The sequence below is a fragment of the Salvia hispanica genome, chromosome 6, assembly GCF_029641045.1.
Source record: "Salvia hispanica isolate PSC_SH4W2 chromosome 6, Shi_PSC_v1, whole genome shotgun sequence".
Taxonomy (NCBI): domain Eukaryota; kingdom Viridiplantae; phylum Streptophyta; class Magnoliopsida; order Lamiales; family Lamiaceae; genus Salvia; species Salvia hispanica.
In genome coordinates this window covers 28,413,862-28,438,199 of record NC_142697.1, presented here as the reverse complement: position 1 = coordinate 28,438,199, position 24,338 = coordinate 28,413,862, and the positions used below count along the sequence as shown (strand labels likewise).

Here is a 24,338-nt window from a genome sequence, read left to right as displayed (position 1 = left end):
TAAAACGCAATATTTCCCAACATTCTAAAACAAAGAATTAGGTTCGAAACAACCAAGATAATAAGTTTTCCAAAAATATTCAGCGGAAGCATTCCAAGAGAAAGCGAAGCCATGTATGAAGACACGACTACACTCAAAAACCCAACCATCCATATTATTCGATTCAATCTTCTCAACACCACCGACCGCCCATCGCCGCTCAACCTGCACATAGGGAAAACACATGCAGGGCTGAGTATTTTAAACATACTCAGTGGACTCATGCCAAAACATTTTATAGTTATGTCACCCTTACCATAGTGAACTCGAGGTTTTGCATTTATATAAAGATAAGTATCGAGTATCACAAAATATATCGTGGACTGGCCAGTCAAATAATACCTCCCATTTTCTCATCAATTATCATTTCATATGGTGCGACGAAGTGTGGCCACACTTTCGCCCACGAGACCGGCCGACTAGCAAGGACGGCTCCCGATCTCCAGTGTACACTAGCCTGATAGGGTTTGCGGCCCTACTCAGACCCGAATTCGTTTTTTTATAGCCACTGTAGCCTAATGGAGCGTACTCACAATCTAGGCATCAGGCACACACAATATCCAAAATAATTCATAGGCATGGCATAACAGTTTAATCCACCCTTATTTCTCCAACATCATAAGTTTGCAACACAAGAGAGAGTTTAAGAATAAAGCCCACCTCGATTTCCTTCGAGTTCAAAAACGCACTTCTTCTTGTTATCACACCGGGAACGCGAACTATCACCTTTAGTTCATATATTTCAAATAAGCCTCAATCATGGATCAAAATCATGCATGATCTCACGTTTCCCTTTTCCCATCGATTATTTTCAATATCACTAATCAAAATCAAAGTACGATTATCATATCGTTTTTATTCACACAACAATTCCAGATTTATCATCAAATCGTGCCACGCATGAGTGTTCCCACACAACACACGCACACACACAACACGCATGTGCATCAAATTTCACCGATTAAATTCCCCCTTCACTCGTTCTAAATGCATGTGGACTCAAGAACACCGATTGATCGGTAGAAGAAGAGAAGATCAAAATAAAAGTACCTTTTCAATAGAACAATCGGTAGAAAACAAGTAGGATCTTGATTCTTCAACAAAATCTTGAATTGCAGCTTCAATTCTTCTCCAAAAGATGAAGAATTAATGGAGAAAGTAGAAGAAAAATTTGAGAGAGTGGGGAGAGAGAGATGTCGAGATTGAGGGAGAGTGGGGGACGGTTTTTCTGTAGCTAGGGTTTTGATTCTCCCTCTTATATTTATAGAGTGCAAGATATACTACAATAATTAAATAAATTAAAGATTTGGAGAGATTTAGGGAGAGTTGGCGTTAAAACCGTTGAGAAGAAAGGGGATTTCGAATTTCTTAGCCTATTTAATTAGCCTATGATTTAATTTGAATATTTCACGGAGTAGAATAAAATATCACGGAGCAAGAAAAATAATAATAAATCTCCCCAAGATATATCAAAAGTGGCGTGTAGTTTCATTCTCTTAAAAGGGATTTAATATAAATCCTAATTAAATTAGGATATGGTAAGATCTTCTTACATTTGGCAAGATATGCTAGGATATTTGAATTTATTTATGGAAGAGAATAAACAAGGGATCAAATAAAATAATATTGACTATTCAATAGCCACGTCATATTTTTCACAATATTGACTATTCAATAGCCACGTCACATATTCAACAAGTTGACCATTCAACTCAATCTCAACTCAAAAATCGCAATTTAGGTCACATAGCATATTGCAATTAATTCACTCATCAATTTAATTCCACATATCATAGCATTAAAAGCATTTAATGCAAAAAATTTCATATCACAAAAATTAGGGTTTGAAAACGCGGGATGTTACAACTCACAACCATTTATAATTCTTTGTCTTTAAGTCGAACTGTTGAAATAATATCGTCACCTGCTATTTTCAAGAGTTAAATTGAAAATAATTATATTATATTGCTAATTTATGGCTTTAGGATATGATGTTGCGAAAGATCACAAATGCGACAAATTGGATGGTAGGTCAAAAACCATTCCTATAATGGCAAAACAGATATACCTAAAGATTAGGAATTGTTCTATTTAAAGTCAAAAATAATTATCATCTTCATAATTTTACACTACTTTTGGTGCAATGATAAATTTATGGCCCATGTTTTACAATATTCAGCAGGTAAAAAAGTGAATGCAATATCAAGATGCATCAATTGATATGTTTTGAAATAATAATGTTAATGCTCCATTATTATATAGTGGGCATATATAACATCAAATTAGGAAATGTAAATATATAACTTGGTCAAATTAAAATGTATCCATATCTTGGAATACAAAATCACGTGAATTCCTACTAAAATGGGAGTAGCTAGATACATTATTGAGTCAATTTCTAAGGATCGATGTAACTCTAAAACACGGAGTACTTCCTATCCGCGAACAGGGAGTCTCATTTTTTTTCTGACGCGGGTTTTAATTAAAAAATGTTAAGAAAAGTGTGAAAAAAAAGCTAGTGGAATATGAGTCTCACTTATATTATATATGGAGTATATGAAATGTGAGTGAAAAGAATTAGTTGGATGTAAGGCCTATATAATTAGTAAAAGTGAACCTGAACTCCTATTCACGGTATGCAGACGAACGAAATGGAAAAAAGGGACTCTTGTTGGCGGACAGGCCGAGGGAGTAATTTTTGAGTGATTTTTTCTTTGAAAATACTCCCTGTTCTATAATCCAAAAAATTAACGGCATATAACAATCCATTAATTTTCATATAGTATTTATTAAAATATTGTTGAGAAAGATCTCAAAATTGGTTGGACTAATAACTAAGTAAAACTCGAATACTAATAGTGGTATAGTATCAATAATATGTATTAGTTGAAGTCTTGAAGACCTACAATTTGTTGATCATTTTTATTTTGTTTGGTAAATATATAAGCTTTTTATTTGAAGTTTTAGTAGCATATAATCTGATTTATAGGTGTAGTAATTCAGTAGGAGTGTGAGTTAATTTAAAGTTGGGATATGTATGTTGAGAGTGAGAATATAATTAAAGAATAATACTAGTACAAATATGTAGGTTACGATTTATATCCAGTTGCAATCGAAGTAATAAATCCAAAACAGATATTTGTATTGTCCAGTACATGCAACGGAAGTCCAATACAGTTCGATTAAATCTATTAGCTTATAAAGTTTTCGGTTAAATTTGGCTTCTTAATTACAAGTTAATTGCTAGTGATAATAAATACTAGTAGTACAAATATGTAGGTTATGATTAAGTAATTAATAAAGTGAGTGATATGAAACATCTAAAAAAGCAAGATGTTATATAACTAATATCTCAGAAGCATGAGTTCTCAAAACTCAAACATGATGGTGATGGTAATTGTGATAAGTAGTTTGGTTGTAATAAGTGATTCGGCAGTAACTAATGTTGCTAGTAATCAGCCAATTCAGAGGTTGGATATAGCAGTAGATCTGAAAGAGTGCTACAAGATTTGGAGGGAAGACTGCAAATCTCAGCAGTTTAATGAGATATGCAACAGTTAGTAGTATCATACCCCTGAAGTTTGTTGTGGTCTCATATTTACTAAGAGTACTAGTATTATCACCCGTGCTATGTACGGGTCATATGATTTTCAGTTAATGGATACAAATTTTAAACAATTCAATAGAAATAATAATAATAATAATTATTATTATTATTATTATTATTATTTACACTTTATATAAAAAGAAATATATATTTTCTTAGTCTCACTATAACTGAAGCATTTTCTACTGGCCATTAGATTATATACATATTTATTTTGTATTTTTTGAGTTGAGTAGATAAAAGAGGAGATATTAGTGGGGTGATAATGATGTTTCCATTTTAGTGAATATGTTAATTAGATTTAGACATTAAAAAGAAAAAGAAAATAGATCACTTAGAATGAAAAAGATGGTGTATATAGTAACACATTATTAGATATACCAATCTCTCTTTCCAATAAAAATAGTCTTCTTTGTCCATTTTGGTGCGTCCTACAAAAATAGTCATTTCTATTTTCGGCAAGTCCTTTATCTCTTATAAAATGAGTTTTATTCTCCATTAACAATACTTCCTCACTTTTTCTTTCTACATCTCTTCTACTTTACCAATTCCGCATTAAAACCCGTATTGTTCTCAAAGTCTCCATTTTTTATGAGGTAATATTAGTACATTAATTTATGTTAAACTATTAATATATTAAAAAATTAGTTGATATTTTCAATAATTATAAATTGTCGGATTCCCGGTTTAAAGGGATTTAGAAGGATAAAGTTTGTTAGATGTATATTAAAAGAATGTAGGAAATACCATAAACTAAATTTATTTGTTATAGTAAACGCAACTAAGGATTCATGGTCAAACACTAAATGCATATTAGATATTTGATGTATATAAAATACTCCTTCCGTTCTATAATAATAGGGGAGTTTTTCCATTTCCGTCCGTTCCATAGTAATAGAGTCATTTCCATTTTTATTAAAAGTCAACACATTTTTCCACACCTACTTTACTCTCTCTTACTTTTTTCTATCTTCATCTCTCTACCTTTTTCATTTTCCACTTTATTCTCTCTTTACTTAATTCACCTAACACAATTTTTCTTAATCTCCGTGCCGAAAAGTTTTGTCTCCATTACTATAGAACGAAGGGAGTACTTTTTACCATCAAAATAGATCTTTGAGATAAGTTACATGCAATTATAAATTGCAGAAGTCCAATGCTTCTCATTATACTCCAATCTACAATAATTTATAGTACAGTACTAAATTTAAATCAAATATTTTTAGATAATATTAAACAATAATTCTACTCTAACTATTTACATTAAACACAAATCAAAAAATATTACTCCTATAGTCCAATTTTACCATTTTAATGCGTCCAAAATAGTATCATACCCCTGAAGTTTGTTGTGGTCTCATATTTACTAAGAGTATTAGTTGGGAGTGCTACTATGCAATTGTTGATGGCTTAAGATACCATTACCCTTGCAAAGATCCTGGCTCAGCCCTCAGTATGGCTTCATCTAATTTTCGATATTGTCTAGGTTGATCAAATGGTTATATGGCTTCATTTAATAATTGTATATCATGGATACAAATTGGTAATTGTATCGGTGGTCAAATTATATGAGATTAATTAGTGAAAACAAATGTCTTTTTTAATTTCTTTCATCTCTTATTTTTTATTCATAACAAACATGTTTTATTTGTTGGAAAAAAGTGGAATACATGACCAAAGATTAACAAAAACAGAAAGCTGAATTATAAACCAAAATTTTTCAGATTTTGGACTTCGGTTACTGGATGAAAAGGATGATGTTTGGGCCCCCTATTTAATTAAGTTGGGCTCACTCAAGTTAATTATGCTGGGCTCGTTCAAGAGAATAATTAAATCTAAAGATTTAATGGTCAAGAGAATTAATCTCTTTAATCTCAATGAAATAGAATATGTGGTGAAACACTAGTCTATACATCTATAAAAGGAGAGTTTTGAGGGCAATTTAGATAAATGAGAGATGTTTTTTAGGATAAGTTAGGTAGCTGAGATATGTTAATGCCATTAATACACGACTCTATCAATATTGTAACAATAATGTTACAAAGACTAAATCTCAAATGACTCTCCATTAATACACGACTCCATCAATCATTTTAGAAATTAAGATAGTAATAGTAATTATTAAAATTTAATTAGGATAATTAAATACTATTAATGCATTTAATACCCAGAATTTATGCAAAGTTTAGTATGAGATGCGTGGGTTACTTGGAATACAATGTGCCACATTGGCTCATTAAAATTCACGAATGAGAAGAATGCTAAAAAGTCATTTAAATTAAAAAAGTTAAAAAAAATTCAATAAAACCTAACAATATGGGTAGTGGTTGAACTTCTACACATTTTTGGTTCAGATTAAACAAAATCTTCCATTGAGAACGGTTAAACATTTCTATGCCATTTATTACTACTTCAATTTATAATAAATTATACTTGGGATCCCTAAGAGTCAATAGAGAAGAATGTAAAAGACATTACCGGATTAGAATGGCAAAAGCTACTAAATTTTCTATAAATATCAATCCTGTTAATTAAAATTGTCATGGACTCATGAGCGTGGTGGAAAAAAAATGTCTAGTTTTGCATTTCATTTTTTTAGCCAACGTATATGTATTTCATTCCTTCTATTACATCCCCTAAACATTCCTTTAGTAGGATAACCCAAAAAGGAAAATGTTGCATTTCTAATGAGACAGAGGAAGTATATTTTAAAGTTAAGGGTTTAGGATTTAGCTTTCAAGGTTTGGGTTTTTAGTGTATAAGATCACTATATTGCAATGAAATGCAGCTCGACTAGGAAGTTTCTCACCAATGGAATCTTAAATTATAGCTTTGATAAACAATATCTTATCTCATTAGGAGAAATGGTAATTATACATTCTTTAGTGTATTTTTTTTTTATTTTGTGTGATGAAAATTTGCTTTATTTTTTGATCTCACGGTCAGAGTCATTTTTCCATTTTACAAAAATAATGTACAATATGATTTTCCACGTATTTATAATTTTGCTGAATCTAACTTCCTTCGTTTGTTTTTACTAAGCGGGAATATTAAAACTTAAACTAAAAACAACCATTTTTCTTAAAAAATGGAGTAATATATTTTAAATGCAAAACGATTAATTCATATTTACGATTAAAGATAAAATGTAAATTGTGGGATTAAAGAACCTCTAAAAATATGATTATATGTTAGAACGTATGGTTAGTAGAACTCTAATAACTAATAACATATTTTCTTTAATAAATGGAAGACACTCACCATTGAAATCAAATTTAATTCAATTAAACTTAACAATATGAGCAGTGGTTGTAATTTTATTTGTTCAAATATTTAATGTTAAGAAATTACTTATAGGGGCATTGGGGTTTAGCCGTTTTATGATTTTGGATTTTTTTTATCAAATTTGGCTCAGTATTCAATTTTTTAATTTGGCAAAATTATTAATTTCTGTTTACAATAAATTGGTTTGGCACGATCTATCCCTATAGTTATGGATTGATTATATTAAATGTCCTGTGTTATATTTAACTAGTATCACACCCGTGCTATGCACGGTCCACTTTATTCTCTTCAAATATGAATTTTTTTTTTTGAAATAATAAAATTATATGGGGTCTTAAATTATGCTACCTCCGTCCCCCAAATTTTGATACACTTTGACCCGACACGGATTTTAAGAAATGTAATGGAAAGTGAGTTGAAAAAGTTGGTGGGATATGAGTCCTACTTTTAAAATATTAGTTTTATAATAAAATGTGAGTAGGAATGAGTTAGTAGAATATGTGGTCCACTACCAAAAATGGTAAAAGTGAAGTGTGTCAAATGTTCAGGGACGAACTGAAATGGTAAACTGTGTCAAAATTTGGGGGACGGAGATAGTAATGTATTTAATAATAAATATAAATAATACATTTGATTAAAGTAGTGAATTTTATTAAAATAAAGTTGTGATATACAAATGATGAGTTTATAATAATTTGTGTCACAAATTTGAGATAAGAAAATTTTATTATATAATGATAATATTGACAAATATACATAAATACAGAAAAAAAAAATATATGGATATCGCAAGTTTGAAAAAAAAATCCGTACATTTCTATATTTTTAATAAAAATGATCACATGGGTGTGATCCGTTGCATATTTTCCTTAAATTGCTAACTTGCTAAGTCATCAATGCAATCTATTAAAAATGTCAACACGATGATACTGAAATGTCAACATAAACTTAAGTTGATATTTTAATACATTATGTTGACATTGATATTTAAAATGCCAACACAAATATGTGTTGACATTTAATCGTGATCATGTTGGGATTCAGCTAAAATATAAATACGTGGAAAATAATACTGTACATTATTTTTGTAAAATGGAAAAATGACTCTGACCGTGAGACTAAAAAATAAAGCAAATTTACATCACACAAAACAAAGAAACCTAAAGAATGTATAATCACCAATTCTCCTAATGAGATTTAAGATATTGTTTATCAAAAGCTATAATTTAAGATTGCACTCCTAGTCGAGCTTCATTTCATTGCAATATAGTGACCTTATACACTAAAAACCCAAACCTTGAAACCTAAATCCTAAACCCTTAACTTTAAAATATACTTCACTCATCATGACCAACAAATAATCCAAATATCAATAAAATTCTCCCTCCGTCCCCGTTCAATTTTACGTTGTTGATCACTTATTCTATTTTGGAGGTTTTAGATATGTATTTGATATCTTACATTGGGCAGCCTACTTGATAATCCTTACTGATAGTAGATGTTTTTTTTTACCTGAATCTTGGCTGTAAATCTATTTATATGCTCATATCAAAAAATATTTTACAATAGAGTTATATGAATGGTAAAAAAAAAATCTTAGTTGCATTCATCCAAATCCACCAACTATTATAGCGTATGGGATGGTTGAGTCTTTTGGCTTTCCATTTCTTTGTTGCAACCCCATCAGCTTCCATTTCTTTGTAAACTTAATTGTGATTAAAAGTTATAATATGCATTTAAATTAATCATAATGGCATTTTGTGGACAACCAAAATGGCAAATGTACCTTGTTTTTCGTGTATGGAGGGAGTATCAAAATATGGATCAATAATAAATATTACTATGAAACAATTAATCTTAAACTATAATATTGCAATATTAAATCATAGGAGATAAAAAATTATCATAATAAACAATTAAATAATATAGGAATCACCCATGAAATTTGGAACATATATTCCAAAATTTTGAGCTCAATTAGAGTGGTTTGAAGATCTTGTTGAAAAAAATAATGTACAACTAATATTTATCTACAAAACTATATTGTAGATTCGAGATAAATAAAGAGTGGCTCGATGCTGGGATATATTCCTATATATTGATTTATCAGTTTGAAATATAGGGCAACATACGTGGAGTACAATTAATCCATAATTATAAGAATAGATGTAAATGATTTATCTCTATTAGATACATGGCGAGTTATGTAAAATAATTTTTTTTAAACGGTATTACAGAATAAATCAATCTGAAATGTTATAAATCTATGGAAAATACACCTAAAATCTATCCCTTTAAATTACCCAACATTTCATTTTGTAGTTAGTAAAATTCATTAATTATTTTAAAATGATCTTACTCTAATTAAATCCTGAAATTATGACACTTTTCCAATAAATAAGAGGATCATAAATAGCCTCCAGTCTCTATCTTCTCTATTTTTCCGGTGTTCCTTCTCTTTGTATTGCTATCGCCGCATTCTCTCTTCTATTTATATTTTCCGTTGTCGAAAACACTATGGCCGCCTACAGCGGCAGCGATTTCCTTCAACACACACAGTTCATATCTTCTTGTTTCCCTCTTATTCCTCATTGATCAAGGTGAAGAATCGGAACATGGTATGAAGCTTTTTCCTATAGTAAGAACAAAACTACCAAATGTAAATTAAATTAAATAAATTGGGCTAATTTATATTAAGCCCACTAAGATAATTATAAAATTGACCTACATAAAAATTGATAGCCTCTTTTTCTCACGCTCGCGGCACCTCCTCCATGCTTCTTCTCTAGCAACTCCTCCATGCTTCATATGTTATTTCCGGTAACTCAATCTTCTCAGGCGTAATGTTCATTTTCTTTCTTCTCCAATAACACATTTGCTAACATAATTGGTATTTATAGAAAATTTAATAGCTTTTGGAATTCTAATCCCTTTTACATTCTTCTCTAATGACTCTTAGTGATCCCAATAAATTAGTAATAAATGGCATAGAAATTTATAACCGTTCTCAATGGAAATTTTTTGAATCGGGACCAAATGTGTGTAGAAGTTTAACTGCTACTCATATTGTTAGATTTTATTGAATTAAATTAAATTTAATTCCAATGGTCATTGTCTTCAATTTAATTCCTAATCACACGTTTTAACATTTAATTTCAATGTTTTTTTATTTAATCGTATAATTTTTCAACTAAAATGGCATTTCCATAACTACCCCCAAAACTCCCCCTTTATATATGTATAGATAGAGATAAATAAATTATTAATTTCTATTTATAATAAATTGGTATGGATTTATTATATTTAATAGAGATAAATCATTTGCTATCTATCCAACTATGGAATTCAAATATATATTCTTTAAAATTTAATCACAAATTATAAAATCGTATTCATGAATTCATTTAATAATTAGAAATATGTTGCTGAGGTAGAGTAGATCTTAGCCACCTACGCATTATTTGATTATATAGTTTTTATTGATATAATGAATTGTTATTGTATTTATTTTTGAGTTTAGAAATTGATGTAACGATTTTGTTTCTCGCGTCTTAAATATGAATTCACAATTTTGAATAAGTTCATATAGAAAATTACTTCGCCGTGCATAGCACGGGAGAGATACTAGTTATATTAAAAGCAAACTCTTACTTGACCAATCTTATATCATACTTATATGATTATATTAATTTGGATAAATATTTGACCAAAAAGAAATGCATCCTTCTTAAAATTGAAAATATATGTGTTGCATTGTTTGGTAAATGTTTGGTAAATATAATGTTCAATTTTGAATTCTATGAAAAGGGAGAACACAAATTTCAATAAAAATTCTATTTTTGCATTCTGCAACATTTTATTACCTAACCTCATTAATTGTTTGGAGACTTTCACACATTTTCATTCAATTAACATTTACCGAAGACATAAAATTTATCATAGTTACGTTGTAGGTGGTGAATTAATTTAAAGTTGGGAATGGGATATGTATGTTGAGAGTGAGAAGATAAACAAATAAATAAATAAATAAAAAGAATAATACTATTTGTGTAGAGCAATAAGAATGGTCCAATTCCATGCAGATTTAGGAAAGTTTGGCAGGTGTGATGGATATCTCCATCTCCATTTCCATTCATTAATAAGAGTGGAGATTTTAGATTCAAACTCACACAGCTTACACTCTCATTCTCACACTTCCGTCACACAGTTTACACTCTCAATCTCACACAGCTTACACTACACAGCTTACACTCTCTGCTACGCTCTCACTTTCGCCGATCGCCACCTCTGAACTCGTTACCGTCTCGGTATGTTATAGTACTTCCCCTTTCCTTTCCTTTCCTTTCCTTTCAGATCTGCTGCACAAATGAACTTAATTTTGTTCCTTGATTTTGAAAAAATTGATGTGAGTTTTGTGACCATAATGTTCAATCTGTGAGTGATTGTGAGAACAGTTGAGTATATAAGAAAAAATGAGTTGCCCTCTCCCTCTTACTATTAGGCGTAGTCTCACGTTTTGGTCAAAGATTAGGTTGTTGTTGGATTTGATCATTTGCACTCTTCTTATGGAATCTATTGAATTAATTTATGCTACTCATTGATTGATTCTTGTGAAGTTGAAACATCCACAACTAGTAGTATTCGGATAGATGCACTTCTCTTTCGTGTTTTTTATGCTAACCTGCACTTCCTATACATATGTTTGTGCTTATGATGCTTGATTCTCTAGTTGTGAGAATCTGTTATAAAAAGGATTTGTATTATTCAGAAGCAGCAGGTGTGTTGGCATTCATAAATCCCAAATCATGATCCTTGTTTCATTCAAAGGCTTTAACTAAAATCTTACAAGGTTTAGAGATGAAGAAACACACTATTAGTCATCATAAGTTCTGCACTCATCTGTTTCAGGATTATCCTTGCACTAGTTCTCCAATGGATCGGCTTCCTTCTGCAATTATGATTAATTGTTGTGTTTCTGCTACATATTTTGTGCTTTTATCTTGTCCTTGACAACTAATGAACAAGTCAATTTTGTGCAGAGACACTAAGTCATGGCTACATTACTACTGGCACTTACTCTCCTATCTTTGGTTGCGGCTGGAATCATCGTAGCAGGCAACATGGTCCCCATCACTCTGTTGGACTCCGCTGTAGCCAGAGGAGCTGGTACGTACATACACACACACATATATATATATATGTTTAATTCTCAATTGTTGCTAATTCATTGCTTAACTATTTGTATACATAGTCTGTCTAGACGGCACCCCTCCGGCCTATGCTTATAGCCCAGGGTTCGGAGACGGAGTAGACAACTGGCACGTATACCTACAGGTATATGAATATGAATAACTTTCTCGATTTTATTGAAAAACACGATAGATAGATTCAATAAATAGTGCTATTGAACTCTGAATTTGAATGTACACGGTTTCCCTTAGTAATAATTAAATGAAATCAATCATTTTATCTTCACCATATATATAAGAATTAAAAATAGTTTGTAATTTATATTTTAAACTTGATTTTAATTTGATCAACATTATTTAGTGAAATTGTCAAAGCATTTAGGAGTATGAGAAAACAAAGATAATATAGTGCAACAAAAGAAAAGAATATGGAAAATGGAAATCAAGGAAAGGAGTTTGAGAGAAATTTAAGGAAAGACGTGATCAATTGTGGGGCCCTGGTTATGAATCATGGCATATCTATTACGAACAGCTTTTTTGGATTTTTATCTGTACTTTAATTAGTGCTATGATTTGTTATGGTTTTTAAGACTAACAATTTGGAGTTTGCAAGGGTGGTGGATGGTGTGAGAACTCAAGTTCTTGCCTCGATAGATCCACTACACTTCAAGGAAGTAGTGCTAAGTTGAAGAATGGTAATGAACAACTCAATGGGATGCTGGACGACAATTCCACCTTTAATCCCGGTATATATGTGCAGTTAAATCTAATCAAAATCACAATTTCATTTCTCTAATTTGAAATATATAACTTAATTCTTGTATATGTATGATTTCAGATTTCTACAATTGGCATGTGGTCAAAATCTTCTATTGTGACGGCTCATCTTTCATGTCCGATGTTGAGGATGTAGACCCCGTAAGTTTTTAAATTTCTTCCATGTCATCAATAAGCACAATTAGTCATACTAACCTACATGCACTCTCTTAAAACCCGGATTGGACGGATTGACACGAACTAGAAGGTTGATGAGTCTGGTTTAGTCCTAAGTGTATGTTTTACTAAATTCAATTATAGTTAAATCGCTTCACTCAATTGTTCAATTTCTAAAACATTTACACAGAAGCACAACCTGACATATAGAGGTGCAAGAATCTATGATGCCGTGATGGACGAGCTGCTACGAATTGGCATGGGAAATGCTAAAAATGTATGCGTTAGTAAATTATAGTAACTCTTGGATTAATTAAATTCTAATTGCCACTTGATATTAATTGATATTGTTTTATAGGCTTTATTGTCAGGCGCTTCGGCAGGTGGATTAGCCACAATTTTACATTGTGACAAGTTTCAAGCACTTTTCACAATACAACTAGGGTGAAGTGTGTATCTGATTCGGGCTTCTTTATTTATGGGTAAGACTATCTAAATTAACTTCATAATTATCAAAATATAAATTTTATTAAATAGTAGTATAAAACTGTAAATTATGTCGCTGATTAATTTTGTTTGGCTCACAAGAGAATATTTTATGGGAGCTGATTGGAGAGAAGCTTTCTTCTTTGATGTGGTATCAGAACATGTATGAATTATTTTTATTTCAATTTACTTTGTTAAATAATCAAGTAGCACTTCATATATTAAGACGTGTATCTTTACATTAATTCCTCATTTACACATATAGGTTTTGATGGATACGTTACCCATGTCATGCATATCCAAATTTAGTCCAACTTTGGTAAGAGTATAATACTATTCACTGACTTATCTTCTTTACTTTTCCTTATAATATAATTAAGTATTCCTCATGATACTATTTGTATTTGTAGTGTTTATTTCCAGAAAATATGGTCCCCCAGATATCCAAACCCCACTATTTTTAATCGAATCAGCATTTGACTTTTATCAGGTATAATAATCTTACATGTATTATTGTCTTAGATGTCATTAATTATATATATTTTTATTTCCAATCTACTTGTCACAGATATCAGAGAATTTGTACTCTCCGGGTGATAGAAGCCCGAGATGGTACAATTGCAACCCATAACTTGATGTTTTGCAATTGGACTGAGATAAAAATCATGAAAGGTATATACAATATTAATACTAATTTTGACTCTATTTAAAACTCCATTAATCTATCTCTCATAATATTTTTGTTTAGATTTTAGGTATACATTCATAAATACGCTAAAAAGTACAATTGAGAATAGCTCCTCAAGGAGAGGCTATTTTGTACATAGTTGCTACCAACATGGCCATATGGAATACAAACGCGGTTCAACATGCTCATTGTTTGTTGGAAACGGACTTGCTAACAAGGTAAGTGAAACTATATAAAGTATCTGCCACACAAATTGTTTGGTCGCACACTAATAATTTAATATAAAATGTATTTTTCAGACGATAGGACAAGCCGTGGGAGATTGGTTTTTCGACCGGAGCGAGTTCCAAGAGATGGACATGCTCAATGACTTGCCACGGAACTGCAATGGCTTCGACGACCAACCAACTTTGGAGAAAAAGTGTAGGGATTATTATATTCATCATTAGATGCCATGAATTGATAGCTTGTGAATTTAATTTCTAATTTCAATTATGAATGAAGTGTAAAGTCTAATTTCAACCTACTTTGTAACTAGGGTTAAATTCAGCTTCCTAATTACTCCACAATTTAATTGTTGGTGACAATAAATTCAGCTTCTATAATATATTTCAAACTTCATTTAATAATTATATTATTGTTAATACAAATTGTTTATTCTACTGGTGATCAAATTATATAAGCTGAATTACTTAAAAGTTAAAACCAATGTCTTTTGAATCAAATTATATAAGATGAATTACTTAAAAGTTAAAACCAATGTCTTTTTATCTTATGATCGAGTAGTACTATGTTTTAGTTGTTGGAAAAGAGTGGATTACATAACCAAATATTATCATCCATACTAATAAGATATCACGTATACAATCACAATATGGTCACTTCAAAATACCGATTCAAACCAAAAGTGGAACTGCTAAAACACAATTGAGAAAATAAAGTGTTGCACGTTTGCATTCTAGGGACGAAGCTGCCTTCAATCAAAAAAATTGTGCGTTACCAATTGAGAAGTACTGCTGATGGAAGGCAACAAGCCGCACCTTCAGAATTTCAACAAGTGCTGGCTTGGGTATGTGTATTTTCTGGCCGAACCTCCCTGGTCTCACAAGTGCTGCATCCAAAATGTCTGGCCTGTTTGTAGAAGCAATGGTAATGACTTCTCCTCTGCCTTCGAACCCATCCAGGCATACAAGAAGCTAGAGGATCGGTAAGGGATTTTATATAAGAGTCGAATCAGACCATTATTGTGTCACAACCATAAGCAATCAAATATGTGCAAGAGACCTGATTTAAAGTAGCATCACGTTCTTGACCACCAGACCCCTTAATCAAACCACGTGCCCTTCCAACAGCATCCAGTTCATCGATGAAAACAACAGATGGAGCCTGCAAATGCAAGATTCACTCACATCACATCACTTCCACAAATATAAGCTCTGTGTAAGTAAGAAAACAACAATGCATGGTCTTTGATGAGCAAATGTAGTCAGAATCTCATAGTAAAAAAAGGAGCAAATATTAGAATTAACGAGCAAAGAGATTAAACATGTTATGATCTCTCATCGAACTTATAAGAAATGGTAAGGCACTCAAGAACCCCCACTCCCAAAAATAAATGCTAGCTCAAAGGTGGAATCATAACAAAATATTAGAATTAAGGAATCGAGTATCAAAAGCATTCCACATTCTGACTAGTAAACCTATTTGCTTGATCCAATGAAGTTCAACAATTGCCATAATCAGATAAAAGGAATTGAAATCTCACATTGTCCCTTGCTTCTTGATAGAGCGCTCGTACACGAGAAGCACCAACTCCCACATATATTTCGACAAACTGAGATGCAGATATGGAGAAGAAGTTTACACCTGCCTCACCAGCAACAGCTTTTGCTAATAATGTCTTCCCCACTCCAGGAGGGCCACAAAGAAGTATACCACCTGACGTATTCCAACCCAACATTAGGCAACATATATTTCTACTTCCTAAACCGAATTGTTGCACAGATCATATATGCTTCACATCTCAGATCCTAATACCTAGTCAATTTTTTTTAATATGAAAGAATCACAATAAGATTAAAACAGAACTAATCATAAGTTGATGGCACTGAAGCTTCATGATCTGTAACCCCTAGATTCATGTACCTCTTGTTAGCAACAAAGGAAGCTCATCAAGAAAGAGTTTTGAAGAAATAAGTTTTGCACCAAGACCAAGATAGCTAGTGATGTACCCACAAGGAAACCACACAACTAAATTTGCTTTTCCATTCACCTATCTGTGATGGCCACGTTCCAGACAAAATTCAGAACTTCGAACTTCTTTACTAAATAAACTGGAAAACGAGAACACAGACACATAAGATTACTTCATTATAGCATCCTGACAATTTTATATACTACTATTACATCCTAGCTAAAAACAAGTCAAACGAGCCCAAGCATATAACACATTATCAAATCATAGTGATATACTGGAATTGCATATTTAGATAGGTTATTAATCTGAAGCTATATTTACGTACTCATATACAGACCATTGTAGATACATTATATTACTCATCTCATGGCCCATGGACTTTGGAGTAGTAAAGAAAGACCATGATACAGCAGAGATAACTAATTCAAATTGAATTCCCATCTCATCACCAACTGCAAAATCTCCAATTATAACCATGTAATCATTTGTTTACCTGGAATAAACACAAAAGGAGTAACTACATCTCTCATCCATCATCACAAACCTTACCGTGAATCTCTATATGGATTAAGTCATTTGATTATTGTAGAAACTGCATATTATCTATAATTCATATCCAAATCGTACAGGACTAAAACATAGTTTATAAATGAAAAATTCATGAATCCACGCTCCACAAACTCCATCTAAAAATTCGATATAAATTGGACCAAAATTCAAGCACAAACATAATATGTGAGCTAAAATAAAGCCAATACGATTTGAGAAAACATCTCATAGAGCCAAAAATTAGCGAACGGAAACTCACAAACATGAATCCCAGCAGCATCAGAACATTTCCAAAAACGTAATAACATTATAATAGAACTCAATTCGTAAATAAGCAATAAGAAGACGTGATAAATGAAACAGAAAATTTACTACCTGAAGGTGGTGACGCCAAAGATGAGTGACAGGAATTCTGAAAGTGGAGGATTTCCCCCAAAATGCAGTGAGCAAACCAGTGAAAGAACCCTAATTTTATTTAATATCCTTTTTTCTTTTCTGTATTTGTTTTTATTAAGGGATTCAATTGATTGAAAGCTCGTTGAAAGCTAAACTAGAATTCAAGTAAGTTCAACGATCAAAGGGTCACCGTTCATATATTGGAATACAAAATCAGGAGTAGATAAATTAATTATGGGTCAATTTCAAAGGCTATACCAAACTTTTTCCTTTAAAAATACTCTCGTTTTGTAAATTTTGAAACCTTAGTTTTTTAATAATTGATCGGACCTTAATTTTGTTCCTTGATTTTGAAAAAATTATTGTCGTTTAGTATATACGAACTTTTAGGTATAATTCAGAATGCTTGTTCATATCTGTGGGATCCTTCTAGTTAATCCCTAGTTTCGGAGCTTAATTTTCTTCTGTAATTAAGGTGTGCATTCCTTTACTTCCTCGTTTCGTCTCTTAATTAATCCTTCCCAAGCTAACGATACTATAGACTTAATATAATAAAAAGTTGACCTCAGTTTTCTACACATCAGTGACTATGCCTTTTGACAATTATGATGAATTGTTGTATTTCTACTTCAGATTTTGTGTTTTTTCTTGTCATTGATAACTAACTAGACTGAGATAAAAATTCTGAAAGGTATATACAATATTAATTCTCCACTACGTTTGACTTGATTTAATATGAATCTATCTCTCATACTATTTTTTTCATTATTTTTGTTTAGATTTTAGGTACACATTCATGAATACGCTGAAAAGTACAGTTACGGATAGCTCCTCAAGGAGAGGCTATTTTGTACCGATATGGCCATATGATATACAGACGTGGTTCGACATGCTCATCGTTGATTGGAAATGGACTTGCTAACAAAGTAAGTGAAATTATATAAAGTATATGCCACACAAATTGTTTGGTCACACACACTACTAATTTAATATTAAGTGTATTTTTCAGACGATATCACAAGCCGCGGGAGATTGGTATTTCGACCGGAGCGAGTTCCAGGAGATGGACATGCTCAATGACTTGCCACGGAAGTGCACTAGCATCGACGATTGAAGAGCGAGATGGTTAGTGACGTGTGTTACTGTGTAAAATGGAACTTCCCCGATCCATAGAATCCACTAGACACTGGGTATACCCAGGAACTCAGAGAATCTCGGGTTACCTGTCGTTGGGCACACAATCGCTTCATTCTCCTTTCAACACCCTCAACCCGCTATGCTAAAAAGATTAGTACATGGAAGCAGGGATCGAATCCGCTATGCTAAAAAGATTAGTACATGGAAGCAGGGATCGAATCCACATAGACAGATGCGTAAGTAAACATGCTAAAAGATCTGGAAACTATTTTTGGCTGCTGCCACGCATGTTTCTCGGGGTTGAGATTTAATTCCTAGACTCTGGAAATGAAAGGTCCTATCCTAATAGTAAGATATCAGAACATGCATAATGGTGACTGAATGAGTCTCTCCATTACTACTAGACGAGGTAAACGGCTTCCTAAACCTAGACACATGAAAGCACAGCATGTGGGGACCATTTCCCTAAACGGCATAGTACGACGGAAAAAACTGCAGATTAACCAACTAAAGGACTAACTAACAGCGACATCATCTTCTCTAACTTTTATCACGAAATAACAGATGAAAAACAGAGTAAAGCACGGATCGAAACAGGAACGAAATTAAACCGATTAACACAATTAACTACTGAAACTAAAGCAGATCTACGATCACTAGACGAGGTAAGCAAGTAAACAGAATTTAAATGTCACAACCATGCAAACATGAACATATCTACACGCTGGATGCTTTATCCACTCCGGATTCAAGCCATCCACAATAATCCAACACAATTTCCATCTCCGATCTTCACTGATTCAACTAGACTCAACCGATCAACTACAAATCTCCATGCAATTCAAACTCCACCTCAGATCAATCAACAATATCCACCAAAAACAAACAGATAATGCAACAATGACATAACCGAAACCAAAGTAGCAAATTCCATAGCAAAACACACAATATCCAATGACAAAGTAGCAAAACACGACCGAGCTTCGAACAGCGAAGACTCAGGAAATCCGAAACACAAACAAAAACAAATAAAGGATTGTATCTTCGCCTCCCTTGGAACGGTGTTACACCACGACGGAATTGAAGCGTGAACCCCTAAGATGATTCCCCCTAAAAGTGTGTGTGAAGAGAAAATGAAAAAGCTAAGCTAAGAGCTGATGATGCCAAAGGAGAACTCTCTTCATGTTGAATGCGTGCTCTTATTTATAAGGGGCGGAGCTTCTAGACTCTTCCTGGTGTTTCTCATTTGCCCTCCTCGTGGATGCTCCTTCGTCTAGTAAACTCTTCCCTTTTTCTGCTCACTTTTCCCGCCAGCTTCTTCCTCCAGGTAATCCCTTCTTTCTTCCTGGGGCTGGCATTTTCTCTACACACCTGGTTTATAAAACTTTGTTAGACCCAGGAAATCACAGAATTTATCCCATAACCAATGCATGAAATTAGCCTTATCAACGATCAACCTACTTTGGAGAAAAAGTGCAGGCATTATATTCATCATTAGATGCCATGATTGATAGCATTTGAATTTGAATTTCTATTTTCAGTTAAGAATGAAAGGTTAAAAGTTTTCGGTTAAATTCAGCTTCTTAATTACTCCACAATTTAATTACTGGTGACAATAAATACTACTATTATACAGATAGGTCACGAGTAATGAAATGAACTAAGTGAGGGATATGACATCTATAAAAGCAAGATGTTGTAACTAGGGTTATTATACATATTATCTTAGAAGCATGAGTCCTCAAAACTCAGACATGGTGATGGTGGTTATGATAAATAGTTTGGTTGTAATGAGTGATTGGACAACAGTGGATGTGAAAGAGTGCTACAAGAATTGGCCTGATGATTGTAAACTTGGGCTGTTGAAAGGGATATGCAGCGATACTTCTTTTGATATCCCAAGGGGTGTTTGTTGTTCTTTCATTTCTCATCAGACGATTAGTTCTGATTGCTACTTTGGAATTGCTAATGACTTAATAAACAATTACCCTTGCCCATACCCAGATCAGGCTCGTAATGTCGCTTTAAGTATGTATATCAATTGTGTAGGCTAATACTCATATAATATATTGCAAACGTCATTTAATAATTGTATTTTGTGGGTACAAATTGATGATCAAATTATATATTAATTACTTAAAACCTTATGATCTAGTACTATGTTTTATTTATTGAAAAAAGGTTGAATACATAACCAAAGATTATCATACATTAACCTATCCTAAATCTTATGTATATAAATCATGATATTGATTCAACAACTAAACAGCCATATATAGTGTTGGCCGGAGCAGCTCATTTGCATTCAAGGGACGAAGCTCAGCCTCTAATCAGCCAAATTTTGCGTTACCATTTCATAAAAAAAAGTGTACATTTATTGCGAATTCACTCTAATTTATACTCCCTCCGTCCCAAGATAAGCGACTCATATTCCTTTTTGGAACGTCCCAAGATAAGTGACTCATTTCCTTTTTTGATATTCTCTCTCTTATTTTTTCTCTCTACTTTATTAACTCTCTTACTTTATTCACTTTCCACTCTACTAACAAAACCTCATTTCCTTAAATCTCGTGCCAAAAAAATTGTGGCCACTTATCTTGGAATGGAGGGAGTATATCTAGAAAGCAGCGATTTATATTGGACTATATTATCCTTGAAAATTAACACTCCAAAAATAACAAAGAGAAATGTAACCCTCTTTTCAATTCTTGCCTGTTGATTTCGTATCACTCTTTTTTCACTTTTATTTTTTATTATTGTATTGTTATTTAAATTTTGAATAAAATTAATTTTAAAGCTATAATATAAATATCTAATGATATTATAATTCAATTGTTACTAATTGTTTTTGTTCTCCCTTTGTATAAAATAAATCAATTATTAATAATTAGTATTTACATAATTATAAACAAAATATATGTAAATATTATAGTAGTAGTATACAATGCAATTATAAAAAAAAGTAATTCAGGTTTTCAGAGGGAACAATGTTTCAATATTAAAAGTATACATAGAAAATATCTTAGGAAAACATAAATTAGACAATTGAAAATTACTTAATTAAAATTTATAAAATAAATTAAAATCCTATATAATTTATAAAGCTAAGTTATGACAAAGACTCATACATAGTTTATAGTTTATAATCAGTTGAAAATATTCAACAATTTAATTAATAAAAAATGAGTTGTATACATTATTATTTGAAATTAATATTGTTCAATTATATCTAAAATTAGTATAAACCCTCCATTGTTAATTTTTTATGATGTCACATCTTAATACTATCCAATTAAATAAAATTAAATTAATCTCCCGTTGAATCTAAGATCAATATAAAACCATAATTACATTAATTTGTACTCCCTCCGTCCCACAAAGATTGTCCCATTTTTCCATTTCCATTCGTCCCACAAAATTTGTCTCATTTCACTTTTATCATTTTTGGTAGTGGACCTCATATTCCACTAACTCATTCATACTCACATTTTATTATAAAACTAATACTTTAAAAGTAGGACTCACATCCCATCAACTTTTTCGACTCACTTTTCATTACATTTTTTAAAACCCATGTCAGATCAAAGTGGGACTATCTTTGTGGGGACGGAGGGAGTATATCATAATACAACGTCATAGTTTAGTTTGACCTTATATTTACTCAATTACTTATTTGAACGAAGATACACCTGTACCAAGATAAGTAAATTAATCATAGTTCAGGTTGAACTTTGATCACTAATTGAATTACACGTTTCAATGATTATAAGTATAAGTTATATTTATTAATTGATTAATTATATTTTAGTATCACTACAATAAAAAATCATTAAGAATATTTTTAAGTCCGATTAAGGATATTAATACGTGTTTCTAAATATTCAACAAACTATTCAAAAGGTATCCTTATTATAAATGTCTCAACTAAAATTAGATGACGCAAATGGAAGCGTTCTAAAAAATAGATTAAGTAAATTTATCCTTCATTTAGAAACACTTTTTTTTGCGTCTTAAATTGTTATTTTTAAAAAATTTCCAACGCAAGTAATTGCTTCTCAATTTCTGTGTCCTTAAAAAACAAGTTTTTGTACTATATGAATCATTATAATTATGAGAGTAAAGGCCAAAACTGGTCCTGAACATATGGTCATTTTTACGATTTTGGTCATAAACTTTATCTTTTTTATTTTTGGTACTGCACATTTCAAATCGGATCACAATTGGTCCTCCGTCAATAGTTCCGTTAATTTTATAACAGTCAACGGGTTTAACCCAATTTTGACCAAATTAGACATTTAATTCTAATTTTTTACTCCCTAATTATTCCCTAATTTTTGGCCAGAAGAGAAGAAGAATCACACTCACTCTTCTGATTTTCTGATTTCAGATGTTTCTAATTATTCCCTAATTAACAAGTCAATTTTGTGCAAAGACACTAAGTCATGGCTACATTACTACTGGCACTTACTATCCTATCTTTGGTTGCGGCCGGAATCGTAGGAGGCAACATGGTCCCCATCACTCTGTTGGACTCCGCTGTAGCCAGAGGAGCTGGTACGTACATACACACACACACACACACACACACACACACACACACATATATATATATATATATATTTATTTTTATAAGAAAAAAATTAACTCCTGTATGTACATACACACACATATATAAATATGTTTTTTTCTTTAAAAAAAATTAACTCCTATATGAAGGAGGATATTATATATAAACTCATAAGAAAGGAGGAAATTACAACTGAGGTTAAGAGGGCTCGAACTCGGCATCTCATACATTGATGTCTAAGCTCCTTGCTGCTAGGACAAAGACTCTGGACACACATATATATATGTTTAATTCTCAATTGTTGCTAATTCATTGCCTAACTATTTGTATATATAGTTTGTCTAGACGGCACCCCTTCGGCCTATGCTTATAGCCCAGGGTTCGGAGATGGAGTAGACAATTGGCACGTATTCCTACAGGTATATGAATATGAACAGCTTTTTTGGATTTTTATCTATATGCTCATGGCTTTATCATTTTCTTCTATTATTGTTGAGTTTATAAGATTTTATTATAATAAGAATAACAATTTGGAGTTGCAAGGGTGGTGGGTGGTGTTGGAATGTAGATGAGTGCCTCAATAGAAGCAGAAGTTATTATGGAAGTAGTGCTGAGCTTACGTTGACGCACAATGGTATCGATTTCTTTGGAGGGATGCTCGACGCCAATTCCACCTTTAATCCTGGTATATATGTAGTTAAATCAAATCAAAATCACAATTTCATTTCTCTAATTTGAAATATACTATAGCTTAATTCTTGCATATGTATGATTTCAGATTTCTACAATTGGCACGTGTTCAAAATCTTCTATTGTGACGGCTCATCTTTCATGTCTGATGTTGAGGATAGCTCCTCAAGGAGAGGCTATTTCGTACATAGTTGCTACCAACATACCCATATGGAATACAAACGCGGTTCGACATGCTCATTGTTTGTTGGAAACGGACTTACTAACAAAGTAAGTGAAACTATATAAAGTATCTGCCACAAAAATTGTTTGGTCGCACACTACTAATTTAATTTGAAATGTATTTTTCAGACGATAGGACAAGCCGTGGAAGATTGGTTTTTCGACCGGAGCGAGTTCCAGGAGATGGACATGCTCAATGACTTGCCACGGAACTGCAATGGCTTCGACGACCAACCTACTTTGGAGAAAAAGAGAAAAAGTGTAGGGATTATTATATTCATCATTAGATGTCATGAATTGATAGCTTGTGAATTTGAATTTCTAATTTCAATTATGAATGAAGTGTAAAGTTT

At 32.1% G+C, this 24,338-nt stretch overlaps 1 protein-coding gene and 1 pseudogene across 4 annotated transcripts; one reads left to right on the top strand and one right to left on the bottom strand.

The window, feature by feature from the left end:
* The first annotated feature begins 11,080 nt into the window (after positions 1-11,080).
* Positions 11,081-14,425, top strand: LOC148923487 (pectin acetylesterase 11-like; annotated as a pseudogene). Its single transcript, XR_016132611.1, has 12 exons — positions 11,081-11,238; positions 11,971-12,097; positions 12,183-12,265; positions 12,734-12,866; positions 12,959-13,038; positions 13,244-13,330; positions 13,412-13,535; positions 13,642-13,702; positions 13,805-13,858; positions 13,950-14,029; positions 14,108-14,211; positions 14,288-14,425. The product of XR_016132611.1 is annotated as a pectin acetylesterase 11-like (transcript).
* A 619-nt stretch (positions 14,426-15,044) lies between these two features.
* LOC125204617 (putative inactive ATP-dependent zinc metalloprotease FTSHI 2, chloroplastic) lies at positions 15,045-17,573 on the bottom strand. 3 transcript variants are annotated; one of them, XR_007173599.2, is made up of 5 exons: positions 17,349-17,573; positions 16,500-16,560; positions 15,993-16,165; positions 15,512-15,613; positions 15,045-15,423 (listed from the first exon to the last, which is right to left on the bottom strand). XR_007173599.2 is itself a non-coding variant. In XM_048103324.2 (4 exons), exons 1-4 carry the CDS (start codon positions 16,751-16,753, stop codon positions 15,208-15,210), a joined length of 495 nt encoding a protein of 164 aa, XP_047959281.1. In that variant the 5' UTR covers positions 16,754-17,233; the 3' UTR covers positions 15,045-15,207. The 3 variants fall into 3 exon arrangements, 1 of the variants encoding a protein (XP_047959281.1); XR_007173598.2 differs by lacking the exon at positions 16,500-16,560 and having other exon boundaries at positions 17,349-17,559; XM_048103324.2 differs by lacking the exons at positions 16,500-16,560; positions 17,349-17,573 and adding an exon at positions 16,750-17,233.
* Positions 17,574-24,338: the final 6,765 nt, after the last annotated feature.

Coding starts and splice junctions, on each gene's coding strand:
- LOC125204617 (XM_048103324.2), bottom strand. Junction 15,614..15,992: donor ATCAAGAAGCAAGGGACAAT/GTGAGATTTCAA, acceptor TTGCATTTGCAG/GCTCCATCTGTTGTTTTCAT. Junction 15,424..15,511: donor GTGATGCTACTTTAAATCAG/GTCTCTTGCACA, acceptor CCGATCCTCTAG/CTTCTTGTATGCCTGGATGG.